This window comes from Meriones unguiculatus, chromosome 6 (genome assembly GCF_030254825.1).
Source record: "Meriones unguiculatus strain TT.TT164.6M chromosome 6, Bangor_MerUng_6.1, whole genome shotgun sequence".
Classification (NCBI taxonomy): domain Eukaryota; kingdom Metazoa; phylum Chordata; class Mammalia; order Rodentia; family Muridae; genus Meriones; species Meriones unguiculatus.
The window spans coordinates 15,124,172-15,151,886 of record NC_083354.1 but is presented as its reverse complement, the minus strand read 5'-3'; the positions used below and the strand labels follow the sequence as shown (position 1 = coordinate 15,151,886).

Genomic DNA, 27,715 nt, shown 5'->3' with positions numbered 1-27,715 from the left:
CTGACTCTAATCTCCTTGTCCTGTCCTTCAGGTGGTTAGCCAGTTACTGGTATATCTGATGAACAGGTGATATATTTTTTACACAGTGTATATTTTTTGATACTTTTGTCAAAAATTAGGAGGCTCCATACCTGGATAACCTGATATGTTCTTTTGATATATGTGTCTGTTTTTGTGCCCGGCACCACTTTGTGAATTTTTGAGAGAAGTGGATCTTTAAAACATATCCAGCCCCCAATACTCTCTTCTAACTCTCAGAATTAGACTTTCTGTACCTCAGACCTTCCATGAATTCTGTATCTAATGCCTCCTCCTCAGATACTAACGTGGCAGAGAAAGCGGTCCTAGGAATAAGTTAAAAAAAATATTCACAATCAAACAACTCTAAAATACAAAGAATGAGATCTTTATTAATTAAAAATTCAGTATTTTAATTATGTACACCTGTGAGTGGGTCTGTGCATATGAACTCAGGTGCCTGCAGAAGCCAGGAGAAGACCTCAGACCCCCAGAGCTAGAGTTACAGGTGGTTTTAGGCCACTGTATGTGGGTACTTAAACCCATGCTTGGGTCCTCTGCAAGAGAAATGTGGTCTTTTTTGATGGCTGGGCCATCTTAGAATAAATATTTGTTATTTATTATGAGCCAGCCCCAGAATAAAATATTTAATAATGTATTTAAGATACTTAATAATATAAAAAGCAATTGATATCTAATTTATATTATTAAAACAATAAAGATAAGCTGGCTTGACTAAGAATCTGCTTTAGTGTCTATTTTGCTGTGAAAAGAGACAGCCCAGGAAAAGAGCGCTCAGAGGGAAGATGACCATGCCATCTTCTGAAGAAAAGGCTGATGTCCCACGCTGGGGTGGCATCTACCCAACCCCCTCTTTGTTCACCCTAAGACCTCCCCGCACTGACCACTGCTCACTGTGTTTCTGCGGGGTCAGATGACTTTTCTCTTCTCTCTAGTGAACAATGACTCATCTTTCAAGACTCAGATAGGCTGTTCTCTCTCAGATCTTCATCCGGCCCCTCACTTTGGATCTCAAGGAACTCCACAGAAGAGGGGAAGGAAGGCTCATAGGAGCCAGAGGGGTCAAGGGCACCACAAGTAAAGGGCGTACTGAATCAGCAGAGCAGGGGACATAAGGGCTCACGGAGACTGAAGCAATAATTATGGAGCAGGAATGGGTTTGTGCTACTTTCTCTGTATGTCTGTTCTGGTTGTTCACGTGGTGTTTTGTGGGGTTCCTAATAGTGAGGGTAAGTGGTGTTTCTGACTCTTTTGTCTGCTTTGGGAACCCTTTCCCTGCTACTAGGTTGCCTTGTCCAGCCTTAATATAAGGGTTTGTGCCTACTCTTATTGTGACTTGCTGTGCTGAGTTCAGCTGATAGCCCTGGAAGGCCTGCTCTTTTTCTGAAGGGAAACAGGAGGAGTGGATCTGGGTGAGAGGAAGGGGGACTAGGAGGAGAGGAGGGAGGGGAAACTGCCCTGGGGATGTATTGGGAGAAGAAAAAAGATATTCTCTCTTTGAGTAAACATTCTCAGAGTTACTGATTGTATATTTATTTATCCAAACCCTACCACCTGCACCAAGCTTTTGTTGAAAATTTCTTTACTGAGTGAATAAGAAAAATATTATCACAGGGGGGACCATACTCTAACTTTTGTACCTTATTAATCATTATACATTTGCACTCTATAGCTAGTAGGATAATCCTTGTCCATAAACTTGAACTACTTGTGTCAATTTGTGAATAAAGCCTACTCTGGATTTATGTCTAGCACTTATTAGACATTAATCAAAGCTGTTTTGGTCAGGTCTGACGTTAAGTGTCAGTATATATTCTCTGCTTGAACATGCTTGTGTGAGGCATGAAGAGTGTCTCTCTCGGTGGTCTTGGAGACTTCGGCTGTGATGGGAAGCAAAGAAGATGACACGACCATGCAGGGTCTGCTTGGCGTTGCTCTGTTGCAGCTTTGTGCTCCAAGACCCATTACACAGCATGAGGTTTTCACCCACTGTATTTGCTTTGAGGTTTAGTATGCATTAGACCTTATGGTATGGGAGAAAGGAGTTTCACCAAATATCTGCTCATATTCTATTTCAGTCACTGACTAGTGAGGTGGCCCTAGGCAAGTCAGTCGCAAGGGCCTGCATGCCTAATCAAGGAAATCAGAATATATGATACTGATTTTAAGAGGATGGCTGGGAACATATGCTCCATGACTGAGCTGGATACTCGATAGGCTTTTTAATTACAGTTAACTGACTATTCCTCAGAATCACAAACCTCATATGTATAAAATATTCTGAGTCTAAGAGCAAAGGGGGACCTGAGAACAGGCACACAGGCAAGGAAATTTTAGTTAACGTACTTACCAAAACCTAAGAAATTGATTAAAGGATTGGTGGAAATCTTAGTTTGGATGTCTATTGCTGTGATAAAACCTCACAACCAAACCAACTCAGGGAGGGAACGGTTTGTTTCCGCCTACATGTCCAGTTGGCAGTCCATCACTGAAGGAAGTCGAGGCAGAAGCCTAAACAGGAACCTGGAGGCAGGAACTGAAGCAGAGGCTATGGAGGAGTGCAGCTTAAGGCTTCAGTCTCACAGCTCCCTCACTCACCCTGCCTTCTCATTAGTATAAAACATCTTTTATACTTTCATGAGTGACCCAGGACCGTCCACTCTCCCCCCAGGATGGACTTTCCTACATCAACCATTAACCAAGACAATCAAGATAGACTTGCCTACAGCCCAATCTATGCATGCATTTTCTCCATTAAGATCGTCTCTTCCAAGATCTGTCTAGGTTTCTGTAGAGCTGACAGAAACTCAACCAGAACAGAAGATGTTAATGCAAAGTCATATGCAATTACCAACCATACTGCTTTATAAGTATATTTTATAACGTCAGATTTTTTCACTAAGAAAAAGGTGTCTTATGATGTGGAATTGTCATAATGATTTCTTATTTTTAAATTCAGTGTGTTTTACTTGTAGACATTCTGTATACGTCATGTCAGGCTGTAGAGGGCTGATCCTGTAAGAATGGTTTTCCCAGTGACACTGTAACCCTGGTGGTTTCTCAAAGAACACAAGTCACAAAAGAATGCCTTTCTCGGGGCCTGGAGAGATGGCTCAGAGGTTAAGAACACTGACTGTTCTTCCAAAGGTCCTGAGTTCAATTCCCAGCAACCACATGGTAGCTGGTATTACTCATAGTAACCTATAGTGAGATCTGGTGCCCTCTTCTGGTGCACAGGCATACATGCAGGCAGAATGCTCTATAAATAATACATAAATTAAAAAAAAAAGAATGCCTTTCTCAGAATGAATGCTTCCTGATAAGCAATGCATGGCTCTATATTAATTTATAATTGAGTATATATGTGATTATATGTGTATTTATATAAGGATATATCATTGTGAGTGAAAAATATGAAATATACTCATGTATATGATAGGAGATAGCTATATATGCATATAAAATATTGCATATATGCATATACTAATATAATGAATTTTACTGAAATAGTGATAAAAGATGTTTTATACTAATAATTTTATAGTTTTATCTAAAATGCATATATCATTAAGGACTAGTTCAGACTATTAATAGGAATCATATGTGTCTCTGTGTGTCTGTCTCTGTATGTGTCTGGGTGAGTGTGCATATTTCTGTGTGACTATGTGTCTGTGTGTTTCTGTGTGAGAATGTCTGATTCTGCATGTCTGTGTCCATAAATTCGGGTGTGTGGTGCAGAGTATCATTGGGGAATTACAACCACCATGTATACTGATGGTCAACCTCTGTTGAGTCAATGTCTGAGCCTCTCTCAGTTTGTCTCACTGGGAGCGTTCATTTTCTGACTTTCTCTTATTGCTGGATTTCATGAGTCACCTGGGAAGCAGTTAGCTTCCAGGAAAGGATGCTGCTCCTAAGAAAATACCATGTATGGATTCAATTCAGTTTGCCTTAGTCGATAAGTTCTGTTCCCACAGCTTGGCTGCTTTATAATGTAGCTTAGCCTTATTGTTGAAGCGTAAAATCGAAAGTGAAGAGTGGTGGGTGGGCTTTTGAAAGTATGAGGACCTTACTCTTTTATGTAAACTCAGAAGGCTTATGGTCAGGAAGGAACAAAGTGCCCTTGGTAGACAGAAAGGCTCTAGCAGCAGGGAAGCTTCCTCTTTCCTCTCTAGGCAGTAAGGCCCTCTCACTTTTCTTTCCATTTTAAAGATGTATTTTATTTTTAATGGTTTTTGTTGATGTTTTTGTTGTTGCCTGTGTGTGTGTGTGTGTGTTTCCCTCATGATAGCAGTGCCTGAAGAAGGTATCAGACCATCTAGGGTTAGAGTTACTGACAAATGTAAGCCAATGTATGGGTGTTGGGAACTCAAGTCTTGTCCCTTGCAGGAGCAGCAAACTTTCTTAACCCTTTAACCATCTCTCCAACTCCCCTTGGATTTCTTTGTTGAAAATGTTTTCTTGAACATGGGACTTTTCCTGGAAAGGGAACATTGGCTTTAACCCTAAGCTCTTTCTATTATCTGATGAGTTCTGCTTTGCTGGATGCACATGGCTGATTCCCATGCATTCAGTATGCATAAGATTTAAACTGAGCTTTCCATTTAAGCAGGGCCCAAGCCATCATTTCTATACTCCCGAGTTACAGCCTGGAGCCCACCACCAAAGGGGTGTCATGTGTATGATGGTAAGAACAGTTTGAGACCGCTGAGTCCAGGCAGTTTAATCTAACAATTGTTTCATAGTATAGAGTTGCATTTTATGAATCCTTAACTGAAACATGAGCAGTGAAGAGAAAAGGGATGCCTCTTACTCCTTCTTTGTCACTTGGAGCAGGACGAAGGGATGTTTGCCTGATTATGAGAACCCGATTAAAGAAGAAAAAAGGAATCCATGAATAAATTTACCAGGATGTGCTCATTCCTTCAAGGCTCACCCAATCCCAGAAAACAGTCCAGGGAATTTAAAACTGGGAATTGCTCACACTATGACAAAATGGTTGAAGCCCTATGAAAGAATAAAGGACCCTGAAATGAGCACAGCAGGGAACCATTAACACACCTGTTGGAAGGAAGAAGATATAGGTCAGTGGTGCTATAAGGGCCCAGAAGCAAGGTCAGAGCAATGAGGCAGTACCAAGAGGTTTGCGTTAAAATTGTGGAGGGGCTCCACCCACAAGGAAACCCAAACTTCGCTGGTGCAGCTCTTCAAGACAGAAAAAGAAGGGAAGGAATACAATAGTTCAGGTTTCTGCCTTGAGTTCCTGCCCTGGTTTTCTTCCTGATAGACTATAGGCTGAAACAAACCCTTTCCTCCCCAGGTTGCTTATGGCCGGTGTTTTTATCACAGTGTAGAAAACAAGCAAAGAGAATCATCTCTTCATGATTCATCCATCTGCTGGTGGACATCTAGGCCTTCTCGTTATCAACGTTCCGTCACATGTGTGTGCCTTATGTCAAGTCTCCATGCACAATGAAGTGGTACTTAGATGGCATCCATAATTCTGTCACAATTAGCCCTATCCAGAACACCACGCATGTGTTGAAAGTGTTTTAGTCAAGCTCTTCAGCTGAATGGTGTGCATATTAATGATTAACCTATATGCATTTATAGACATGGACACTCATGCTTTCAAGAGAGCCACCAGAAATCACACTTGTGCTCACCCTCATACCTGATTCTTTATTCTCTGAGAGCAAGAATGATCACACTTTAATCTTTTAAATCAGGTAACAGCAAACCTGCCTTTTTATACTATACTGATGCTTTAGGGAATATATCTGTCATCTATGAAGGTGTGTGTGTGTGTGTGTGTGTTTATGTGTGTTGTATTTACATGAAACTTTCAGTTTTTCCTATTCAATGACTTTAAAACAAGAACAAGAACAACCTTATTAAACCTCCTCTCATCTCTTGGAGATTTTTTGGAAGCTTTAAATATTTCCTGCCAGAGAAAAGAGTCAAATAGCTGAAGTTCACATTTCAGAAGATTCAATTCTGCAGACACCCAACTTTCCTTTCTCTTAGACTCAATGACTTTGTAAGAAAAGGAGGAAGCCACACAGAACTTGATTCAGTAGGGAGGCAATCTCAAAAGTAAACACTGTTAACTAATATCCCCTTCTTCCCAAACATCAGAGACCCCAGGGCACAGACACTAGCCTAGAGAAAGGTTCACACCAATCACCAAGGAACTGTAAAAGACGAACCTTAGGAAATTCATTCCAATTACTTTTCTACTTAAATGTAAGCATTAACCAATTATCTGGAATAGAACAATTCTGCTTCAGCAATGTTGGTTAGGTATCAATTCTCTCTAGACACATGCAGAGACTATCATGCAAAATGAGAAGCGACAATGCAAAAACAACCAACAAAATTCCAAGCCCCTAAACACCCACTAAAACCTGATAGTGTCACATTGGTATCTGTCTGCAATGCTACTCTTTATCATCAAAATGCCAAAAAGTTCTTAAAAAAAAAACTCTAAAATTTAACATACACACACAGACATACATTTATATTATTAAGAACATATAGGAGTTTGGACACACATTATTGCAAACGTATAGTGAGTTGGAACTTTCTATATTCTTGTTTTAACAGACCAGATTCTGGCCTTCTGCAAGTTTTGTAATTAAAAAATTTTTTTTCATTGAATATAGATACAGCTCATTTAAAAATCTGCAACCAAATAGCATGCTCTAGAAGGTTAAGAGATTGGTGACTGAGGTAGATTCATTTTCATAAAAGATATGACTTTGGGTGGAGTCATTGCAATTGTCATTTTTTTAGCTAAAAGGGCTCAAGCATTAGCAATTTCATATGCTTTCCCTTGCATAAGTACAAGTCAGAGGACTGGCTTGCTCTGACTGACCAGTGACCACTGGCTCTATGTAGGGTGGACATTATCGCCTTGACCTCTGAAATCCTCAGGAAGGCTAGTTCAAAATCATTAGCCATTTGTTTGTCTAAAAATGTCAACAACAACAAACAGATTTTGCTTCAAAAATGGTTAGTTTCATTTCAGTCTCTATAACTGAAAATAACACTAGATAAACTGAAATTTTGCTCCAGCTACTCTTTAGAACTAAACAAAGTAGGGCCAGATAGATAGCTCCCCGAGTAACAACACCAGCTGCCAAGGCTGATGAACTGAGTTTGATCCCACGAACCCACACGGAAGCTGGTCCCTGACCTCCACATGCCTATGCTTGCTCCAGCCCACCTCATCCAAAAACCAAATAAAAGGATGAAGCGAGCTAAAGATGATAAGCAATAGCTTAACAATTAAAGCCTGATTTAAACCATTTAAAAAGTGGCCTCTGTGTCACCAAGATTAAAAAGGTCAGTCTTTCTCTCTCTCTCTCTCTTTCTTTTTTACATAATTTTCCCAGTATATCTTCCTGCAAAGCAGAGTCCTACAGAACAATAACTGCCTGATGCCGGCAAAGGCCTTGGCCAGCACCCTGAAATGAGCTATGCCAGTTTCTCCCAGAATTACCGATGATGGTTCTTCCTACTGTGCCTTCACTATTCTTTCAGGTTCTATGGGGAGAAGTCAGGATAAGGTGAAAAAGCATCGCTAGGATCTCAATAGATGGAAGCCCAGGGGAAGCCCAAGTACTTCTACTCTTGTACTCCCTTCCACTTAGCTGAGTCAAAGTAAGTTCTTCTGTGCTGCTTTCCTGCTTCTCATTCTAGTCAAGAACAGCCTGGAAGTTCATTGAACATGTGGAAAAGAAAATAGTAAGCTACTGAGAAGACCTGATGGTCTTCAGTCAAGAAAATGTTCTGGAGATTTGGATGAAAAATGGGCATCCGAGCTCACCAAAATACTTTTTGGGTAGTGAGTATAGAGAAGGAAGGCATGCATTTGAAACTTGTAAGACAGATGCCATCAAGAGAACTATAACCTGAGGCTGAAGTAATGAAGCCAATTAATGAGGAAGATGCTGCCATGGTGGAAGACCAACCTCAGAAAGCTTCATTTGAAGATAGCCATGAAGTTTTAGATTCGCTTTGTGCCCAATATTATGTAAGGAGATCTCAGTCCCAAGTGACCTCAAAAGTTCACTGGGAAAACAACACTAACACATATGAAAACATGGCAATTGTGGGAATATGTTTAAAAAAAAAAAACACTAAAATACCATAAGAGTAATGTGAAAATGTCTACACACATATAGGTACCCGAGATGGCACTCATTTCTGCCTAGAACTTTCAGACTCCATCCACAAGCTGTGAGCAGTTGCAATAGCGTTACCCCCTCAAAGAACACGTGGTGAGAATCAAGTGCTGAGAACGGGAAGCCAAAGGCTGGGGTCCTCGCTTTCCATGTGTGTCTTCAGGAAAATGAGCATCTTTTTAATCCGCCGTGAATGTGATAATGAAAGCCTACGACACTGGGATACCTCTGGTATTCAGAAGAGTTTAGATCCGCACCAGATTGCTGGGCACCATCAGCAGTCAAGAGCAAGGCATGGGGGGTAACGATGTCACTGTGAACTTTGTTTTTGCCTCGTTTTCAGTTTCTGACTTTTACGAATTTTATTGAGTATCCTTCCGTTGGCTTTTGCCACCTTCTTAGACATAGCACTTTGTTTTATCATTTTCTCAGTCATTTTAAATCTCATATGTATTTAAAAATATCACGATCTAAAATATAGCCTTTCTTGCACAGTGTTAAGATTCTTATAATAATAGATTTCTAGCTCTGTTGTTGAGAATATTGAGCAAGTATCATGACTCATGTAATCTAAATACAAGTAATTATTTTTATTTAAAGATTTAGTACATTTTGGAAACTTTATTAGGGGTGTGTGTGTGTGTGTGTGTGTGTGTGCGTGCGCGCGCGCGCGCACGCCAGAGTATAAAATGTGCCAGATTTGGTTCTTGGCTTCCCCCGTATGTCTTGAGGGTTGAACACTGATCATCAGGCTTGCTGTCAAGAGCCTTTACCCACACAGTCATCTCAACAATCCATGTTTAGTACTTTAAAAAATAAATTTAAATGACCACCTAACGGTATGTTATATTTGCTACTCTAATTGTTGTGCACAGCAGTTGTCATTTCTTTTCTTGCCTTTATATGCATCTATGTTCTCAAATTGTATGTTTTTTTCTTTTTACCAATTTTTTTTTGAGATTATAATGTAACTGCATTATTTCTCCCTTCTGTCTTCTCCCTCAAAACCCTCCTTTATCCCCGTCCTTGCTCTCAGATTCATGGCCTCTTTTCTCATTAACTTTTGTAACATGTGTGTATGTCCATAAGCCGCTCAGCCTGTGTAACGGGTATGTTTTCAGGGCTGACTGTTTGGAATTGGATAACCGCTTAGCATGATTCCAAGCTTCTCTGTTTCCCGGAGCACTGCCTTTAACAAGTCCTGCAGGGAAGGCCATTTTCCTGTCTCTTTGTGTCTGAAAAGCCTTCATTTTGCATTTGGTTTCTTTGCTTTTAGAAGATAGTTTCTCTGGACATGGCGCCGAACTCGACAGATCAATCTCCTTCAGTGATCTGAAGGCGCCATTCAACTTTTGCTTATCCGTATCCCACAGAACTGGCTATTTGCAAGGCTTTCCCTTCATTGGTTTTGGTTATTGTGTACTTTGGCACAGCTTTTGCATCTTTCTTATGCTTGACTTTGCATTTTTAATTGTGATCAAATTTGGGAAAGAAAGACACTTTTTACTAGCGGTCTTTTTCTCCTGTCTCCTAGGGATTTTTATCAGATATCACTGTAGGGAGCCGTGTTTTAGAGTCTCCTTACCCATTAATATTTCTTCAATGAGCTCCTTACAGACATAGAACATTCTTGATTTAGTTCTCAAATATTACTTTGCTTTAAGTACCCTTTATCTAGAGTTAAATACGTTTCCAAGCCCTGCCAAGTGGCCTTGCTGGGCAGAAAGAACAGACCAAACCCTTGCATGGAGAGGGGAGGAAGCACGGAGTCCCACCCCTACTTGACATACTATTGGCAAATGGTAGTTGCTGGAAGTGGGAGAGTCAGTTTTCCTTAAGTGTATGGACCCCAGTAAATTGACCATTCTGTACTGGACAGACCAAGAATATATGGACATGTATATGAGTATAAGAGTATATGCCCATGTTCCATTTCCCAACTTCCTCTGACTGGCTGCTGGCCTCAACCTCTGCATCGTCTGTTTTTCCAGCAAGAATGAAGCCCCTTTCCTACTTGACTCCATGTCTATAGTGCCAGACAATGACACCCACAGATATGCCAAATGGATGATTTTTCTATAGAGTAATAGAGCTGGGACTTGTGGACAAAACTACCTTGGACTCTAGATTTTGCTTTGCACAGAGGAGCATCAGTGGAGGTCCTTAGACTCCCGGTTTGTCTAGGGAAGTGTCAGGATGTTAAACTTCTGACCTGCTTTCAGATAACTGAGGGAAAACATCAAGAAGTGGAGGGAAAAGCTGAGCAGATGGATGGACAGTGTGGTGCTTGGATTTTAAAAACACTGTTATGTTGCACGATACTTGATCCCATTGTGAACCCCAAAATTGTGACCCGTAAAACGGTACTTCTTGTTTGATGTGGTTAATCCCTATGACACACATTTAATCCAAGAACTTCTTATTGTAAACAGGTTTATCATGGTGCTGTTCACCCACCCCTAGCACACACCCTTAATCCAAGAGCTTTCTGTACAAAGGATTTAATAAAGTCAACCCTAGGTCAAGAGGTGGAGCAAGAAACCAGCTGACAAGGTTTTAAGTGTAGGAGGGACTTTGAGTTGAGGGGTATGTAAGACAGCATGGAGAAGTAGAAAAAAGCGGTTAGCTTAAGCTCTGGTTTTAGCTTCAGCTCCTTAGCTCCCTGGCTTTTTGGGCTTTGAGCTAGCAAGCCTTTGGCCTTGGGTTGGTTTTTGTTTTTGTTTTTGTTTTTGTTTTTGTTTGTTTGTTTTTTTTTGGCCTTTTCCTTCGGGGCTGTCAGTTGAGCTAGTGAGCCCTTTGGGTTTTTTCCATCCAGACCTAAGCTGAGAAGGAAGGTCAGCCGGGTGCTTTGTCTGCCTCTCTGAGCTAGCAGGTTTTCACCCAGCATCTGGTTCTTGAGCTTTTATTTGTAAAATAAAACATCTTTTAAATATAACACCGTGTGCTCTCTCAGGTTGATTGAGGGCCCTTACTAGATACATTACACTCAGGGAAACTTGTTTTAATCTGCAAATGAGTGGCTAGCAGAACCTCTTGGCGTCTGACTCTTTCTTATACACATAATACAAATGGGTCTCCTAATCTCATCTCATCTAATCTTTAAGGTATGGTTAAGGGGAAGGTTTTTATTGTAGATGTGAGGGAGAGCACAGCCAGAGGCATCTGGAAGAGTCCTGAGCAGGGAGAGAAAGTAGAAGACTGAAAATGGCTAGCAAATTGAGAAGCAAGGTGAGAAGCAAGAGCAGAGTAGAGGGAGGCATGAGGAGCAAGAGAGAAGACAAAGAGCATGGGCAAAATAGAAGTCCCAAAGAACAGACAGCATATAGGTTATAAGGAGAATGAGAAGCTGTGGGGGAGGGGAGCCTATGAGCTGGAGAAGTTTATGGTGTGGAGGAGGTGAGAACAGCTAGGTACTTGTGATACTGAGGGAGCCTGGAGGCCAACACATATTTTGGTTTGCTAATAGGCACCACAGGTAGCTATATGTCCCTTCTGCCAGTAATAAGGGAAAGTGGCTCCTTCGGTAGAGGGAACCAGCTCCAAAACCCCAAAAGAATGCTGGCTTTTTTGTTTTAATTTTTATTTTTTAAAGATTTATTTATTTAAAGTACATGAGTGCTCTACCTGCATGTATACCTGCTGGCCAGAAGAGGGCACCAGATCTCACTATAGATGGTTGTGAGCCACCATGTGGATGCTGGGAATTGAACTTAGGACCTCTGGAAGAGCAGCCAGGGCTCTTAACCGCTGAGCCATCTCTCCAGCCACCAGTGTCCAAGTGGGCTCCTTAGTAATGAGAACATGAACTGATTGGCCTGCTCCTTGATCACTTCCCCTTGAGGGGGGAGCAGTCTCACCAGGCTACAGAGGAAGACAATGCAGCCATTCCTGATGAGATCTGATAGATTAGGATCAGAAAGAAGGAAAGGAAGATCTCCCCTATCAGTGGGCTTGGAGAGGGACATGTGTGGAGAAGGGGGAGGGAAGAAAGGACTGGTAGGGGAGGAGGGAGGAAGCTATAGGGGGGATACAAAGTAAATAAACTGTAATTAATAAAAATTAAAAAAAATAAAAACCAGTTGCTCTTAAAAGAAAGAAAGAAAGAAAGAAAGAAAGAAAGAAAGAAAGAAAGAAAGAAAGAAAGAAAGAAAGAAAGAAAGAAAGAATGCTGGCTTTTGTCTAACTACCAGAATTCAGGGTTATGGAGTTTCCTTTGGACCTGACATATAGATTCCCATTTTAAATTCAATTATTTACTAAGGATTTGGAGCATTTTGTTTGAATTGCATTTCATGTAGTCTAGGCTAGCCTCATATTCATTGTGGGGCATAAACTGGCTTTGAATTCCTGATCCTCCTGCCTCTACATTCCATGGGAATGGATCATGGGATGAGACATCATACCTAGCTTCATTTTCAGTTTGATACTAAGCAAAGATCATGACCTTCACGACCTTCTCCATCTCTGCCTACAGATCACTGCAGGACAGTGTTTGGAGCTGTATTTTTTTTCATGGCTTGCTGTTTATTAATTCTCTTTGGGTTTCCAACTCGTGTTTTAAGAAACTCAGTCCACTTTCTATACCCCTTACTCTCTTTACAAAACTCATAGGTTCTAGTGCAAAGCAATGACAAAATAGGTCCCTGTCTATTGTCTGCCCTGGTTATAGATTGGTGACAATGGGCTCAAGCTCACTGTGAGAGGCAAAGCTGCTTGGAGTACCTCCCTTACAGGCACATTCACAATATAGTCTGTGATTAGTCAAAACAAACAACCAATAGTTTAAGCCCATAAAGGGTGACTAGACTCTCTCCCACTTTGAAAAATAATGAGAACATCTTCCGTGACAAATGATATGCTAATTCAGATACCATCACGGTAAGCTAGCTCAGGCAGCTAAGGAAATGCTGCCTTTCCCATCCAGCCACAGAAGGGACCCTGTGAGTGGCCTAGGCAATAAATCAAATCTCGATTGCTTTCCACCTGTCACTTTAAAATATTAATCCGCTGTGGTGTGCAGGCATTCTTATTTAATTGTGGTGTTAAATAAACCATCTCGTATAGAGCACAGTTTATGTTTAATTCACGCTCATCCCTGGCTGAGCAGCGCATGGCTTGAGGACAGCCAGGTGCCTGTGGCTCTTTGTCTGCTACCAGAGCTGCGTGTCTGGAAATAGATGAAGTCAATAAACGCTTCAAAAGGACCAAGGCTATCGCCTCTCTTAGTAGCACTGTCCCAAGTTCGGGGTGCTCTGGGGTGGCAGGGCCTCCCACAGTAACACTGAGTGCAAGGGGAGAGTACTGTCTATGCACACGAATGAAGAGGTTTGAGCGTGGCATGCGTCTGCAGGCTTTCGTGTCTGAACACTTGGTGCTGAGCACTGCTGGCAAATGCCGCGGAACCTTTTGAAAGCAGAGCCGTTCCCTGTTTCCGGTCTGTGCTTGGCTCTCAGCGGTAGTCACAACACCACCGCTCCCATGTCTCCTTGCCCGGATGAACCCTTCCCGCCAGCGGTAAGCGAGGCTAAAGCTGCCATCCCTTGAGTTGCTTCTCGCCAGGCATTTGGTCCCAGCATCAACAAGTAAATAAAGTAATTTCTCATGATTTGAAGAATTTAAGGGGTTCTCTAGGCACAAAAAAGGATGCTACATCCAGAAAACGGTTCTAGAGTTATAATGTTATAGAGCAGCTCATGTTTTATAAAAGGTGCAATCTCTCCTTAACCCAACGTGTTTATTGGTGCCTAGCACAGTGTTCTGTATACAGGGGGCGCTCAGGGGAAGTCAGAGAGCAGAGCTGGTTTTCCAGGGAACTGTGTGAGTAGGATCTCTAAAGCACAAACCATTCCTATTCAACACTGTGGTAAAGGAGAGCTGTTTGCCTTCCTACTGCAGGCATTGTGTTGCTGAGAATTCCTGTTAACAGAATTCCTTCTTATGAAATGATGCGACGCAGCGCTTCCCTGCTACAAGCTGATGTCTGTCTTCTCTCTAGGAAGAAGTCAACATAGTTTTTTTTTTTTCTCTGTTTTAGAACAAACACAAAATGAACAAACAAAAAACAAGGAAAAAAAATGAAGCATGAAGACTAGGCTAGAAAATCCTCTTGAAACATTCCACCAACATATACATGAGACACAAGTTTCTTAGCTCTCACATTTACCATTAAATGAACATACGTAGGGTTATTTTCTCGCTGTATCCCAATGGAAACAGTGTCTTCCTCTCCCTTTTAGGGAATCGTTTATAAGTGCAAAAGATATCATTATATGTAGAACTAGAATCAGATGTCAAAATTAATCAAAAAGTGATTATTCAGATGATTATCAAAGAGCCAAGACTGCGAACATCTTAACTTCATAAGACATTTTCATCTCCAAAGAACTATACTTTGCATTATCACAACTAATTTGTATGCGGTCTTTTGGAGATGAGGGGTGTGTGAAGAGCCCCTCAGGCTCGAGGCTTCTGGAAGGACATTAGGAGTTGTGCTATCCCTCTCTGCAGCACTCTCCAGAATGGCCCATGCGCATGCCATCCATCCATTTCTTAAAATTAAATTTGAAGTTAGCATTCAATGTATTGCATTTCCTGATGGCATATTCCCACGTACTCTGTTTGACCGGTCCTCCTTCCTTTTCCCGTAGCGGATCCTCTTGGCCTGCCTATTACACATGCTCCATTGCACGCTCATTTCTTTTTCTCATCCTTTCTCCTCCTCTCCTGTGATACCTTCTTTTCCTTTTCTGTTTCTAGTTTTATGAACTCACACACACACATACACATAAACACATACACATACATACTATACACATACACATACATGCATACATACATACACACACATATATAACACATGCATACACATATATACAAACAGACATACACACATACATACCCAGACATAAAAATACATATGCACACATACACACATACACACACACGCCTAAAAATTAAAATTTCTCAATTTAAGCTGTGCAAGAAGTGATTAAGAATTAAAATTGAAATGTTTTATCATAAAAATCTCCAGAGGCCATCACAGTATCTTTAACTGAGGGACAATTAAACTCTATAACCAAACCCAGAATTTGAACAATAATTCCATTTTCAGTTTTACAAGCTCTGTGTTGGCTTGCCTCTGACAGAGTAACAGCACTTTTTAGAGCAGAGAATCTGGTTGTGGGAAAAGGCACATCTGGTCCTCATCACTTACGTCTTGCATTTGGCTTCACAACAGGTAGCTGCTTTTTAGAGCTGGCTCTTCCACAACCCATCTGAACTTTGATTTTCTCATCAACGAAATGAAAGCGATGGACCTAACAACCTTTCAAGTCTGCTACTCTCCTTCTATTTTAGCAGGGTTTCAACTCCTCATACTCTGCCCTCACTCATCTTCACTCTTCGAGTTGGAATACTTTCCACATGAGAGCATCACCACTCTGTTGCTGAAAGTCCTAGAATCTGGATATACGCTTCTGGGTGCTTATCTGGGTGTTTTCTAGGTTGTCTGGGACTGACTTTATTTTTGGCTGGTGTGAACTCTGGCCACTATTGTATCTAGACCTTCTACATGATCCTGATGTGGATGGCAGTGTTTTCCCTAATACAAACACTTATCACTACTTGGCTGATTTCTCTTGGGGAACCTTTATAAGATTAAATATGACAAAAAATGTTGAGATGGATTTTTTATTTCTCAACTGCTACTGGTCAGCTACGTATCAAATTCCTTAGGCGTGTTTAGTTCCTCCCCCCCAACCCCGCGCGCCATGTCTTGCATTGGCTCTTATGCTTTTTTATTTTACTTTCACCTATCATTTAAGTTCAGGTTCTCAAACTTTCATCCCAGTTAACACTGACTAACAAGGATAATATCCTACATTAAAAAACAAAAACAAAAAACAGAAAGTCTAGAAGACATACAAACATGATAGAGTTCAGTCAGTGAACTGACACCTGCAGGAGAAAAAACTTGGCTGAGCCTCATAATCACTTCAGCTTCCTGTCTTAGGAGACTGTCCCAGCCACTGCTCAAGAGATGCAGAGTGACTGTGGCTCTCTGAGCTGGAAAGACAAAGCTCAAACTCCAGAAAGAACAAGGTAGCTGGAGGGCACAGGGCACAGTATTGAAGAAAGTGACCCAGAAGGAGGGTTCCAACCTTCTGTTGTGGATTCCTTGTCAGAAGTCAGCTGAATAATGATGAGGGCATGCTTGGGAAAACACCTCAAGGCTTGCTTAAGAACAGTGGATGGATTAAATTCAACGGAACCCAGCACCCACCCAGGGCCAGGTAAGGAGCCATTTTCCACTTAAGCCACTTTCCATGAGAAAAGCCTCAGAATTCAAGAGGCAGTAAGCTCAGTCTGCATGATCATCCTAAAGCCCTATTTCAATTCTATCTCATAGATTGTAAAGCAAGACCAATAAAGCAAGAAATAATAATCAAGCAAATAAAAAAGTATGTAACTGATTTTCGGAACAAAGAGTAAGAATTACAGAATGTCAAAACACCAAGCTGCTGACAAAGTGATATTTGCAGTGTTGTCCAAGACACAATATAGAAGTAAAGATATGCAAATAGAAAAAACCTGCAGCAGACAGAAAACCTTGCAGACAAAGCTAAGCTTTGTAAATGGAAATTCTCAGATTGTGAGTCAAGGGCATCAAACATTTACTATAGGTATTGTCTAGCCTCAAAAAGTGCACAGACTCTTAGGACCAATGGAAGAAACGCAACTAAGTAGTTAGGAGAATTCAGCAGCACATATCAATTTCTTTTCCTTACAAGCCATGACAAATCCCTTGAGAAAGAAAGCAGGAAAAGAATGCCATTGATTATGACCCTGAAGAAAAACAAACAAAAACTCAGGAAGAAACCCAAAAAAGGAGGTAAAAAAAAAAAAAAAAAAACCTCCACAGTGGAACCAGAAAATGATGCAGAAATGTAAGAAAACCCTTGAAGATTCAAAGATAACCTGTGTTCCTTGATAGTGTGAATTAATAGTGTGAAACTGGCCATACAGCCAGAACAGCCAATGCTATGTAATTCCACTAAAATATCAGTGGCGCTCTTTATAGAACTAGGGAAAAATCAGAAGTCTCATATGGAAACAAGAAGAACAGCACAAGCCAAATAATTCAGAGCCAAAGGAACAATACCCAAGCCATGCACATACACACATACATACATACAACATAAACTAAATCTTTTTAAAAAACCAAACATTCTGTGCAGCAAAGAATATTAAATTGAATCAAGTCAGAGGATCAAGAACCTGAGAAAAGTTCAAGAGGACTCAATGGAATTTTGATAACTCCATTTTTGAAGTTGAGAAAACTCAACTCCACTTTTCATAACTCCATTTTGAGGTGAGAAGCAGAAGTGATATTTACAGAAATAATGACTGAGATTTTTCCCATTAATGAAAGAAAAATTCAGATCTACAGTCTCAAGCAGCTCAACAAATCCCAAGTACTAGACACGCAAGGAAAGGGACACTATACCACATAAGGATGACATTATGAAAATGAGAACAAACTATCAAAGGCAGCGGGAAGGGAGAAGGCACATGTGCCCTACGAAAACAAGGACTACAGTAGACTTCCTGCAGAGAGCAACAGAAACACAGACACAATGGAATGTAGCTTGCAAAGAATTTCACAAAATGATAAGCTAACCCATATGGACATACCAATACACACAGAAATAGAACAGGAGCCCAATCCAATGTATGCGTTCTCATCAAAACTCTCTGCACAGAAGATGTAGTGAAAGACATTTTTCCTAAATGAAGAAACAGCAACCTCGGCAAAGCTACAGCTAGGATTTGAATTAACAAAGGCAAAAAACGCTTCCTGGTAAGCTAAGGATGAGGCTGGGATACTTGCTGGCTCATTTCCATTTGATTTAATACTAGAATCTCATACAGGGCTATTAAGAAATGAAAATTCTATCTGGAGTTGACTCTTTTGCGGCTTCGTTTTGAAAAGAAATGATAAACTGATTACAAAATTAATATGGAAATAAATGGAGCAGGCTTAACGTAGAAAGCTTTCTTAATTGAAGACTTCTTGATAAGGGTTTGGCCTTCAAGCTCCATAACTTTAAGTATAGGCAGACAAACAGAACAGAACAGAGTCCTGAAATACAGCCACCCACACACACACAGAGCTGAATTTCATCAAAAGGTAAAGAAGCAATTTAGCTGAGAATAAACAATGCTTTCAAAACGACAAATACTCAACTATACATAGGCATAACTTATATCACACTAAATTTTACTTAAATATGCATTAATATCTAAGTGTAAAACTATAAAGCATATGCAACTAAAAAATACAACTCTGTAAAAATGCCAAAATGTTCGAGTAGGCACATAATCGAAGGAGAGACACAGCATGTAAGCACAATAATGCTTACAATTCTTAGTCATTAGAAAGATAATAATAAAACCTATATAAGATGCTACTGCATCCAAGGCAGAATGCTTGGATTTTAAATGCTGAGATTTAAAAGATTTGAGGCTTAGCCTTAACAAGTCCTGGAAGTTTGGGTTATACCAGGACTCCATATTAGATAATGAACTGAAGTGGAAATACTATACAACAATTAAAAAAAGGTAAGAACTAGCAATGCATTCTAAAATTCAAAATATGTATGCTAAGTACATGGAAGTCTATGGAAGAAAGGGGCATGCCTCATGACTCTATCTATGAAAACGTAGAATATGAGAAGCCTAAAATATGCCACATGAGCACACAGATTGGCTTCTGCTTGGCACAAAAAAAGTCATTGAGAAAGATGTCTATGGGGCCTGACAAGCCTTTTAGGGGTAAGAGATAAGCCAGCCATCTTGTCTAAGGCAGTGATTTTACAGAAGGAGGCATAATAGCAAAATTTAACTGTTCACCAATGTGTGGATTAAGTCTGTGAATGAGGCCTCAAGGCAAGGTATTTTTAATGTTTTGTTTGTGCAGCTTGCATCAAGCATCTGAAGCTGTGCCCTCCCTGCACGATGCTGTGGCTGTCAAGCCACCTCAACCCTGAGTTCTCTGCTCTCGATGGCCAGTTGCCATCCTTCTCCCCTGTTGCCCTTAACCAGCTTTATTCATTTACTTGACTCCAGTAGAATTTCAATTTGTAACTACCTATTGATTTCTTGTCTTCCACTTAAAAAGAGTTAGCGATTCGCCTGCCCATCTCTCTGAGAAGAGACACCATTCAAACCTCATCGCTCATTTCATAGTTACACAATCCCAAATGATTCCCTGAGCCAATTTTTTTAACACTTTCTCACTGGTCTATATTCAACCAAACAACAAGAACAAAACTCCATACTTCACTTCTTAAACAAGTCCAAGATCGCTCACTCAGTATGTAAAGGAGGGTAACAACGGATTTAAACTCCTTAATGGCTTTCTATCAGATAATAACTAGAAACTTTTTTTTTTTCTCCAGAAGAGTTATAGAAAGCAAAGAATCCTGGAGAGAAAAATGATTTCTTGCTGGTAGGCGGTAGAGTTTATAAATAACCATCCTCACAGACAATGAAAAGTCATAAAGTTATTATCATCAGCCATTTCCTCTCATGTCCACCATGATGGATGGGCCAGGGGGTACCCAAAACATGTCTTCTATCATTAGTCACAAATCTTCACCTGTAGTACACTGCTTGTCCGGCCCAGGGATTCCTAACTCTGAGGACTCACATCCCAAGTCACAGGCTACACGGTCAAGCAGCTCCTGCTTCCTTCAGTGCTGCCATACTTGTGCACCTACTTTTATGTATTTTTCGGAAATGAGCAAAACATTTCATAATATTAAGCTTAAAATTCTAGTCTCCCTTTTCAACGTTTCTGTGCGAGATTAAAATATAACGACGACCTCGTTAGTCTTCCTGAACTTCTTAAGCTCATTCTCAAACACTCCTGTCTCTGCGACAGCTTTACGGGGTGTACTTACAAGTAAAACTTCTCATCCCACACCGGATTCAAGTTTCCAAAGATGGTCTTCGTTCTTCTTTTATTTTTGCCAACTTGAACCGTCACATACGGGTCGCTGGACCCCGTTTTGTCTTTTGCCTGCAAGCCTTGTGCGGAGACCACTGAAATGAACCAGAAATCAAGGCTTCAATAGGACGATGCTTCCAGAAACAAACCCACTAGAAGAGAATGTTTTCTGTCGTTTCGCCCTGGGTCTGCAGCTTCAGCCTCAGCTCTCTCATTCTCGCAGCCTGCTGAACTCCACAGACCTCCACAGCAGAACATGCATGTGGACCGCAACATCTTCCCTCCTTCTTCCTGCTGAGCACTTCCCACTGTGTGTGCCTACCACTTCCCATTGATCCACTTGTTGACCGACACCTAGGCTGAGTTAGTCTCTTAGCTGCTGTGGACTGTGCTGCAGTGAGCACAGGAAAAAGGCTATTTACTTAAAATAGTGGTTGGGGGTCTATACTTCATGGTGGGACCATTGGAGCATATGGTAATTCCATTCTGAATTTTTAACAGGACTCTTGTTGTTCTGCATAACAATGGTATTAATTTACATCCCTCTCACCACTGCACTGGGCCCCTTTCCATCCATATCCTGACCTACACTTATTCTTTGTATGTTAGGGTGACAAGCATCTAACGTGTGAGGAAGTAGTTCACTGTGTTTGAGATCTCCATTTTCCCGATAATCAGTGATACTGAACATTTTTTTTTTTGTATGTACTAGTAGTGCTCTCTAGGTATAAATCTCATTTTGATAAATGTTGACTCAGGTCTTTCGTTTGCTTATTAAAGGAAGCTCATAACAAAATTCTGCCGCTTCCCACAGGATGCATGAGCTTAGGGGACACTGCGTTAAGCGAAAGGAGCTAAGACAAAATTGCGTAGCTCCTAGAACAATACTATAACTACGGCAGTGTCTGCAAGAAGCTGTTGAGGTCCTAGGGAAAGATAACATGGTGTGTGTGTGTGTGTGTGTGTGTGTGTGTATGTGTGTGTGTGTGTGCGCACGTACGTGCATGCATTTGTAAGTATGGAAATATATAGTTTACTTTATTATTTGGTAAAAGGAACATATTTTAAGGGATACATTACACATCAAAGTGACTACCGCACATGCCATGTACCACATTCTTAAAACACAGAATGGGTGTCATGATCTTTCAGATCAAAATGATGAATCCACATACTCTGTGAATTAGCTAGTTAGATTTGATCATTCTGAATTATATTTATTCATATTTGAGGACACCATGCTGGCCATGAGTAGAAACGTACAGGAATAGCTATAATTTTCTTTTAAAAAATCAAGAACATATCCAATGATTAAGTACTTACATGTCTGTACTAGCTCAGGTTACATGCACCGTATGTGAAAAAATGTCCAACAAAACTCAAATGTATGTGATCTAAAATTTTCATAGATGATGTATGCGTATAAAGAAAGTATCTTTATTCTATTGTGTAATAAAATAAGAGTTAAGAAGATGGGGCTATATTTCTGGCATTGCTTATTTTATGTGTATCCCTGCATGTATCTATGTACAGCACCTGTGTGCAGTGCTCAAGCAGGTGGGAGAAGGGCATTGGATTCCCTGGAATTGGTGTTATAGGTGGTTGTGAGCCGCCATGCAGGTAGTGGAAACTAAAACCAGGTCCTCTGAAAGAAGAAAAAGTGCTCATCCACACTGACCCGTCTCTCCAGCTCCAATGCATACGTGAATATCATCCAGAGGATCAACCTTAGAGTTTTAGCTTAAAGAATTTAAACCATCATTGGTCTTAAGCATCAGGTGGACGAGTGTGTAATTACTAAAATGATTCTCCTTAAAGCAGCACACTAAGAGTGAACCTCAGTGAGGTTCTGCTGTCACTGTTCAGGAGGAGGAAACTGAAAAGCTAGCTGACTTCTGAAATCTTTAGGGTATTGATGAGTAAATTAACAGAATACAGACTAAGATTATTCTAATTTCCCTGCATATATTTGAACCTAATAGGTAGGTTTGTCAACACTGACAAGATTTTTAAAAATCTATTGATTTTATTTATAATTTTTCATTAATAATGATTCCTGAATTAAAAACCCTCCACATGGAATAAAGCACTAAAGAAACGCGTTTTACCTGTAATGGTTATTTTTGCTGACCACTTAGATGTTCCATCCAGCACGCTCTGCTTGGCAGCCTTCGTGTACTTCGCGAAATCCTCCTTGGAGATCTGGAACATTTCCTGGATGACTTCAAACACCTCTGGCCTGTTCCTCTCCCGGATCTTCATTCTTTCTTTCATGGCTGTGATGATGGTCTGTGTCTTGTCCTCAGCACCATGCTTAGAACTCTTCTCTGCTGCTCCTGCAATGGGAAATCAGTGGCTGTGTGACTGTACAGGAGTCCCTCTGTGATGGCTCAAAGGGAGATGCATGGGTGTCAAAGACTTAGTCTAGAGGAGCTGGGACGGCTTTCCTGCTAAACACCAGGAAAATGAATCACCTCACTGAGAGAACTTAATCCTTATTAGCATTATTGGCAGATAAGTGGACTTCAATCATCCATACAACCATAATACTGGAATAAACAAAGAGTTCTATAAGTATTTGGTATGAATTAAAAATAAACTTCAACAGCGACATGAAAGATCCATGTGATCAATCAGGGTGTCACATAAACATGCGTGTATTCAATGACTCTAAGAAAAACTGAAAACCGGATTGGCAAATTTCACTTGAGAATCAATAACATGGAGCTCACCAAACTTATTCTCAGTGGGAGGCGCTGTAATGAGATGTTGGGTTTTCTTTACATTGAAAGAATCCCATTCCACACATTACAGACCAAAGCATAGTGCAAAATTCACCTGAAGTTCTTCTTTGCAAGAAGCACTCAGAAACTACTGGTTTGGATGATTTATCACCTAGCAGGCAGCACCTCACCAACATACTCACGGTGTCAAGTGGGCTGAATTTTACTCTCACCCAAACATGTTTAGGTTTATAGGGAGCTTTTGTTTATTTGGTGATTGACATCAGACTCCTGGGTATTCCGTGCCTCACAAATGCTTCTGGCTATGGGACATTCTCCAAACACCACATCTGTGGCCTTCAACTTCGCCACTCACCACAGATATCTTCACTGCCATGTGTGGCTTCCTGGGCAGTGAATGTGCACACATGTGCACACACCTGTGTCATGGCACACTTTGTCCCTGTCAAGGGTCTGTTTACTCCTTCTACCACGTGGGTCCTGGGGACTGAATTCACTCTGGCAGTGTTGGTAGAAAGGCACCTTTCTCTGCTCTGCCATCTTACCCACCAGCCCTCAAATCATATTTAAATGAGAAGATTAAAAAAGAATGAATCCCACTTTAAGGAATGTTTTAAATATCGTATTCATCTGTTAAAACATGCCCTATGACAGCTGTGCATCTGTAAATTATGTGCCATTAAGTAATTAAGCATGTCTGTAATTTACCAGTAGCAGCTTGACTACACAGAACATAATTCTCACTCACTGAAATACAGTTAGGCTGGACTGTGCGGCTCCCCTGCCTAACAAGCATATTTGGAATGTTCCTTAAATATCAAGGATGGATAGAATAGACCCGCAAGATTCAAAGCATCTGGAGAAATTTGCTTAGTGGCAGTCACAGTCAGATAGGCGAAGGCTGAGAGGCAGCATGAAGATGTTCATACCCAAAACGTTAAGGTCATGGCCACTGGTTCATAGGGAGGCTCTCGAAAACAATTCTCCAGTCCTATGGCGTCAAGGGCCGAGGGCTTATGCTTCTAAATTCACACAGTAAATGCCCACAGAAGCTCCAACCACCAGATTTAAAGCCGGAACGTCAAGAGATTGCTTATCCCAAAGAATCAAATCTCTGACAATCAACTCTAAAAGCTCTCACTGCCTTTGATGCTGTAGTTGTGTTTCTGCTAGAATATGGACGGATCAGTCAGATCTGTGAACTGAAATTGCCCATTTGGGGAGGGAAGGCTGACTGAAACTTATGTTTAAGCCCCTTATCTGTCATTTCCAGAGAAGACACATAAGCTTTGAAAATTTTCTGCATTTACATTTTGTTTCTGAAGAGCTTCGATCAGAGTTTCAGACATGAATTCATAATTAATTTGGTGGATGAACTGTAAGCCCTTTCCATTGCTCTGTTGTTCATCAAACCCACATCTTAATTTTCCAATCAGACTGTTTTTTAAAATTGCTGTAATTTGTCACGAATTTCCAGTCCTTTGGTTTTATTCTGTTTGTTTCAAAGTAATTTCAAAGTAATCAGTGATAACTACAAATAAGCACTTATGTGTCTTTCAAAACTCCCTGGCAGCTTTCTGAAGTAGTCAGACCCTGGTGATCGGCAGTAGCTGAAATCAGAGGAGATGCATCGCAGCAACGGTCCCTGTCACATATGACACGCTGCTCAGACACAGCCTTTATGGCCCATTTAAAAATGCTCGATGGACAGATCAGGCAGTGCAGTTACACACAACAGAACCGGGAGAGAATTTGGCTTCGATGGGAGCGAGTGTCCTCCAGTCAGTGAGAATGCAGCCTTACACAGAAGGGGACATGTTCTACACAGGGAAACTCACTCCTTTCTACGTAATTTCACAGGAGTATCAACCAGAACTTCTTGTTTTCTGTATCTTGCTTTTTTAACCTATTGTTTGAATGATGAAAATTTTCATGTGAAATTCATACCTTTCTGTTTTACTACTCTAGTATTTTTCCAAATCAGTAGGTCTGCCTGCTTGTCCTCTCTCTTATCATTTCTTTCACCCCTCTCTTTATGAATATACTCTGTGTTTATATTTGTATTTATACTTATACATACATAGAACTCCAACACTCGCCTCTGCTCCCAGTCCCGCTCTTTCTGAATTTGCTCAACAGGCATTCTCTTTTTTTTAATTATTTTTTCAAAATTATTTATTTATCCATTCATTCGTTCACTTTACATCGTGATCATAGTCCCCTCCCTCCCTCTTCCTCCATTCCAACTTCCCTATTTCTCAGAAAAGGAGACAACCCCCCCCAAACAACCCCACCCCAGCTCATCAAGTCACATCACGTCTTGAGCGTATCTTCTCCTGTGTGGTCTGGTGAGGCCGCTCCACTAGGGGGAAGTGAGCAAAAAGCATGCAACAGAGTCTATGTCAGGAACAGCCGCTGGGACTGATTTGCATGACCTTCAAAGGGAGAAAGTGATAAACCTTAGAAGCATAGGTTGGCATCATTTTCTACTTTTGAGTTAAAATATTTCTCTCGGTGAGTACAAGGACACTTTTCAAATCTATATTTATGTTCTTCCATCTCCCTGATTATCGCCCCACAGTTCTCCCCAGTTTCCCCATGAGGTCATATGTACCCTCCATGCTGTCTCTGTTGCTCCCTTACCGCATCCCTGCAGGGACCTTTACGGCCACAGTTAACAAGGCAGGGGAGGCTGGAAGGCAGTTTGTCCAACACAGCTCAGCAGCAGGTGTTGGTTCAAATGTCGGGAGTCTGACCTCTGCTTGTTTATTTTAGGCAGGTCTTTGCACAAACACAATTAGCTGAAAAGTCTTCTGGTGATAATTAAGTCAATCCTGTATGCACAACAAAGCATCCATAAATCTCCTTGAGGAACAAAGCTAGCTACACACAGATCATACGTGTCCATGTCCAAGAACATACTCTTTGTCAAGTCTATGGAGATATGTTCTATAGACTGAATGGAAAAAAACAGGTTTAAGAATGAATGAGCAAAACTAACAACAGAGAAAAACAACAAAAATTTTAGATTATCCTTAGGGACTATTTTGAAAACCAGTTCTATTCCATAAAAGAAGTCTCTTAGTCATGTTCCTTGTAGACAACAGAAAGATCGATTTTGTTTCTTTTCTTTTTCTTTCTTTTTTTTGTATCCTTCCATCTTCTTCTCTAAACTCCTTCTTCACCACAATATGGTTCCTTTTTGCTTTCTTAGTTCTTGTGGTGACTCCAGGCTACAGATTCAGAGCTAAGACCCAAAAATGAGAGAGAAAATATTACATTGTCTTTCTGGGCCTTGGTGACCTTGCTCAATATAATATTCTCTAGTTGTGTCTACCTATATTTGTTTCTTTTCTATTGTGTCTTAGCTGTGTCAGTTCCTCTCTTTTTTTCTTATTAATTTTTATTTTTATTTATTTTTTTATTAATTACACTTTATTCACTTTGTATCTCCCATAAACCCCTCACTCCTCCCCTCCTAATCCAACTTTCCCTCCCCCTTCTTCACCCATGCCCCTCCTCAAGTCCACTGATAGGGGAGGTTCCCCTCTCCTTCCTTCTGATCTTAGTCTATCAGATCTCATCAGGAGTGGCTGGCTGCATTCTCATCTTCTGTGGTCTGGTAAGGCTGCTCCCCCCTCAGGGGGAGGTGATCAAAGAGCAGGACAATCAGATTATGTCAAAGGCAGCCCCTCTTCCCATTACTATGTAACCCACTTGGACACTGAACTGCCATGGGCTACATCTGTGCAGGGGTTCTAGGTTATCTCTATGAATAGTCCTTGGCTGGAGTATGAGTCTCTGGAAAGAACCCTGTGTTCAAATTTTCCGGTTCTGTTGCTCTCTTTGTGGACCTCCTGTCCTCTCCAGATCTTACTATTTCCCACTTCTTTTGAAAGGTTCCATGCACTCTGCCCAACAGTTGGCCATAAATCTCAGCATCTGCTTTGATAGTCTGCAGGGCAGCGCCTTTCAGAGGCCCTCTATGGCAGGTTCCTAACTTGTTTTCTGTTTTCTTCTTCTTCTGATGTCCATCCTCTTTGCCTTTCGGGATGGGGATTGAGCATTTTAGTCACGGTCCTCCCTCTTGATTAGTTTCTTTAGGTGTACAGATTTTAGTAGGTTTATCCTATATTATATGTCTATATGAGAGAGTATATACTATGTGTGTCTTTCTGCTTCTGGGAAAGCTCACTTAGGATGATCCTTTCCAGTTCCCACCATTTACCTGCAAATTGCATGATTTCCTTATTTTTCATTGCTGAGTAATATTCCATTGTGTACATATACCACAATTTCTGCATCTATTCTTCAGTTGAGGGGCATCTGGGCTGTTTCCAGCTTCTGGCTATTACAAATAAAGCTGCTACAAACATGGTTGAGCAAATGTCTGTATTGTGTACTTGAGCCTCTTTTGGATATATGCCTAAAAGTGGTATGGCTGGATCTTGAAGAAGTGCTATTTCTAGTTGTCTGAGAAAGCGCCAGATTGATTTCCAAAGTTTACATTCCCACCAGCAGTGGAGGAGGGTTCCCCTTTCTCCACAACCTCTCCAGCACGTGTTGTCACTTGAGTTTTTCATCTTGGTTATTCTGATGGGTGTAAGGTGAAATCTCAGGGTCATTTTGATTTGCATCTCCCTGATGGCTAATGAGGTTGAACATTTCTTTAAGTGTTTCTCTGCCATTCGATACTCTTCTATTGAGAATTCTCTGTTTAGCTCTGTTCCCCA

At 40.9% G+C, this 27,715-nt stretch overlaps 1 protein-coding gene across 3 annotated transcripts in view; it reads right to left on the bottom strand.

Annotated features, from left to right (window-relative positions):
- The window catches only part of Unc13c (unc-13 homolog C), a 483,555-nt gene that overhangs the window by 222,513 nt on the left and 233,327 nt on the right, over nt 1–27,715 (bottom strand). For all 3 annotated transcript variants that reach the window (XM_060384763.1, XM_060384762.1, XM_060384764.1), the window contains exons 8-9: nt 22,347–22,574; nt 20,192–20,333 (exon numbers count right to left, since the gene is read on the bottom strand). In XM_060384763.1, the coding sequence (XP_060240746.1) occupies nt 20,192–20,333; nt 22,347–22,574 (370 nt within the window). The remainder of the gene's footprint in view (nt 1–20,191; nt 20,334–22,346; nt 22,575–27,715) is intronic.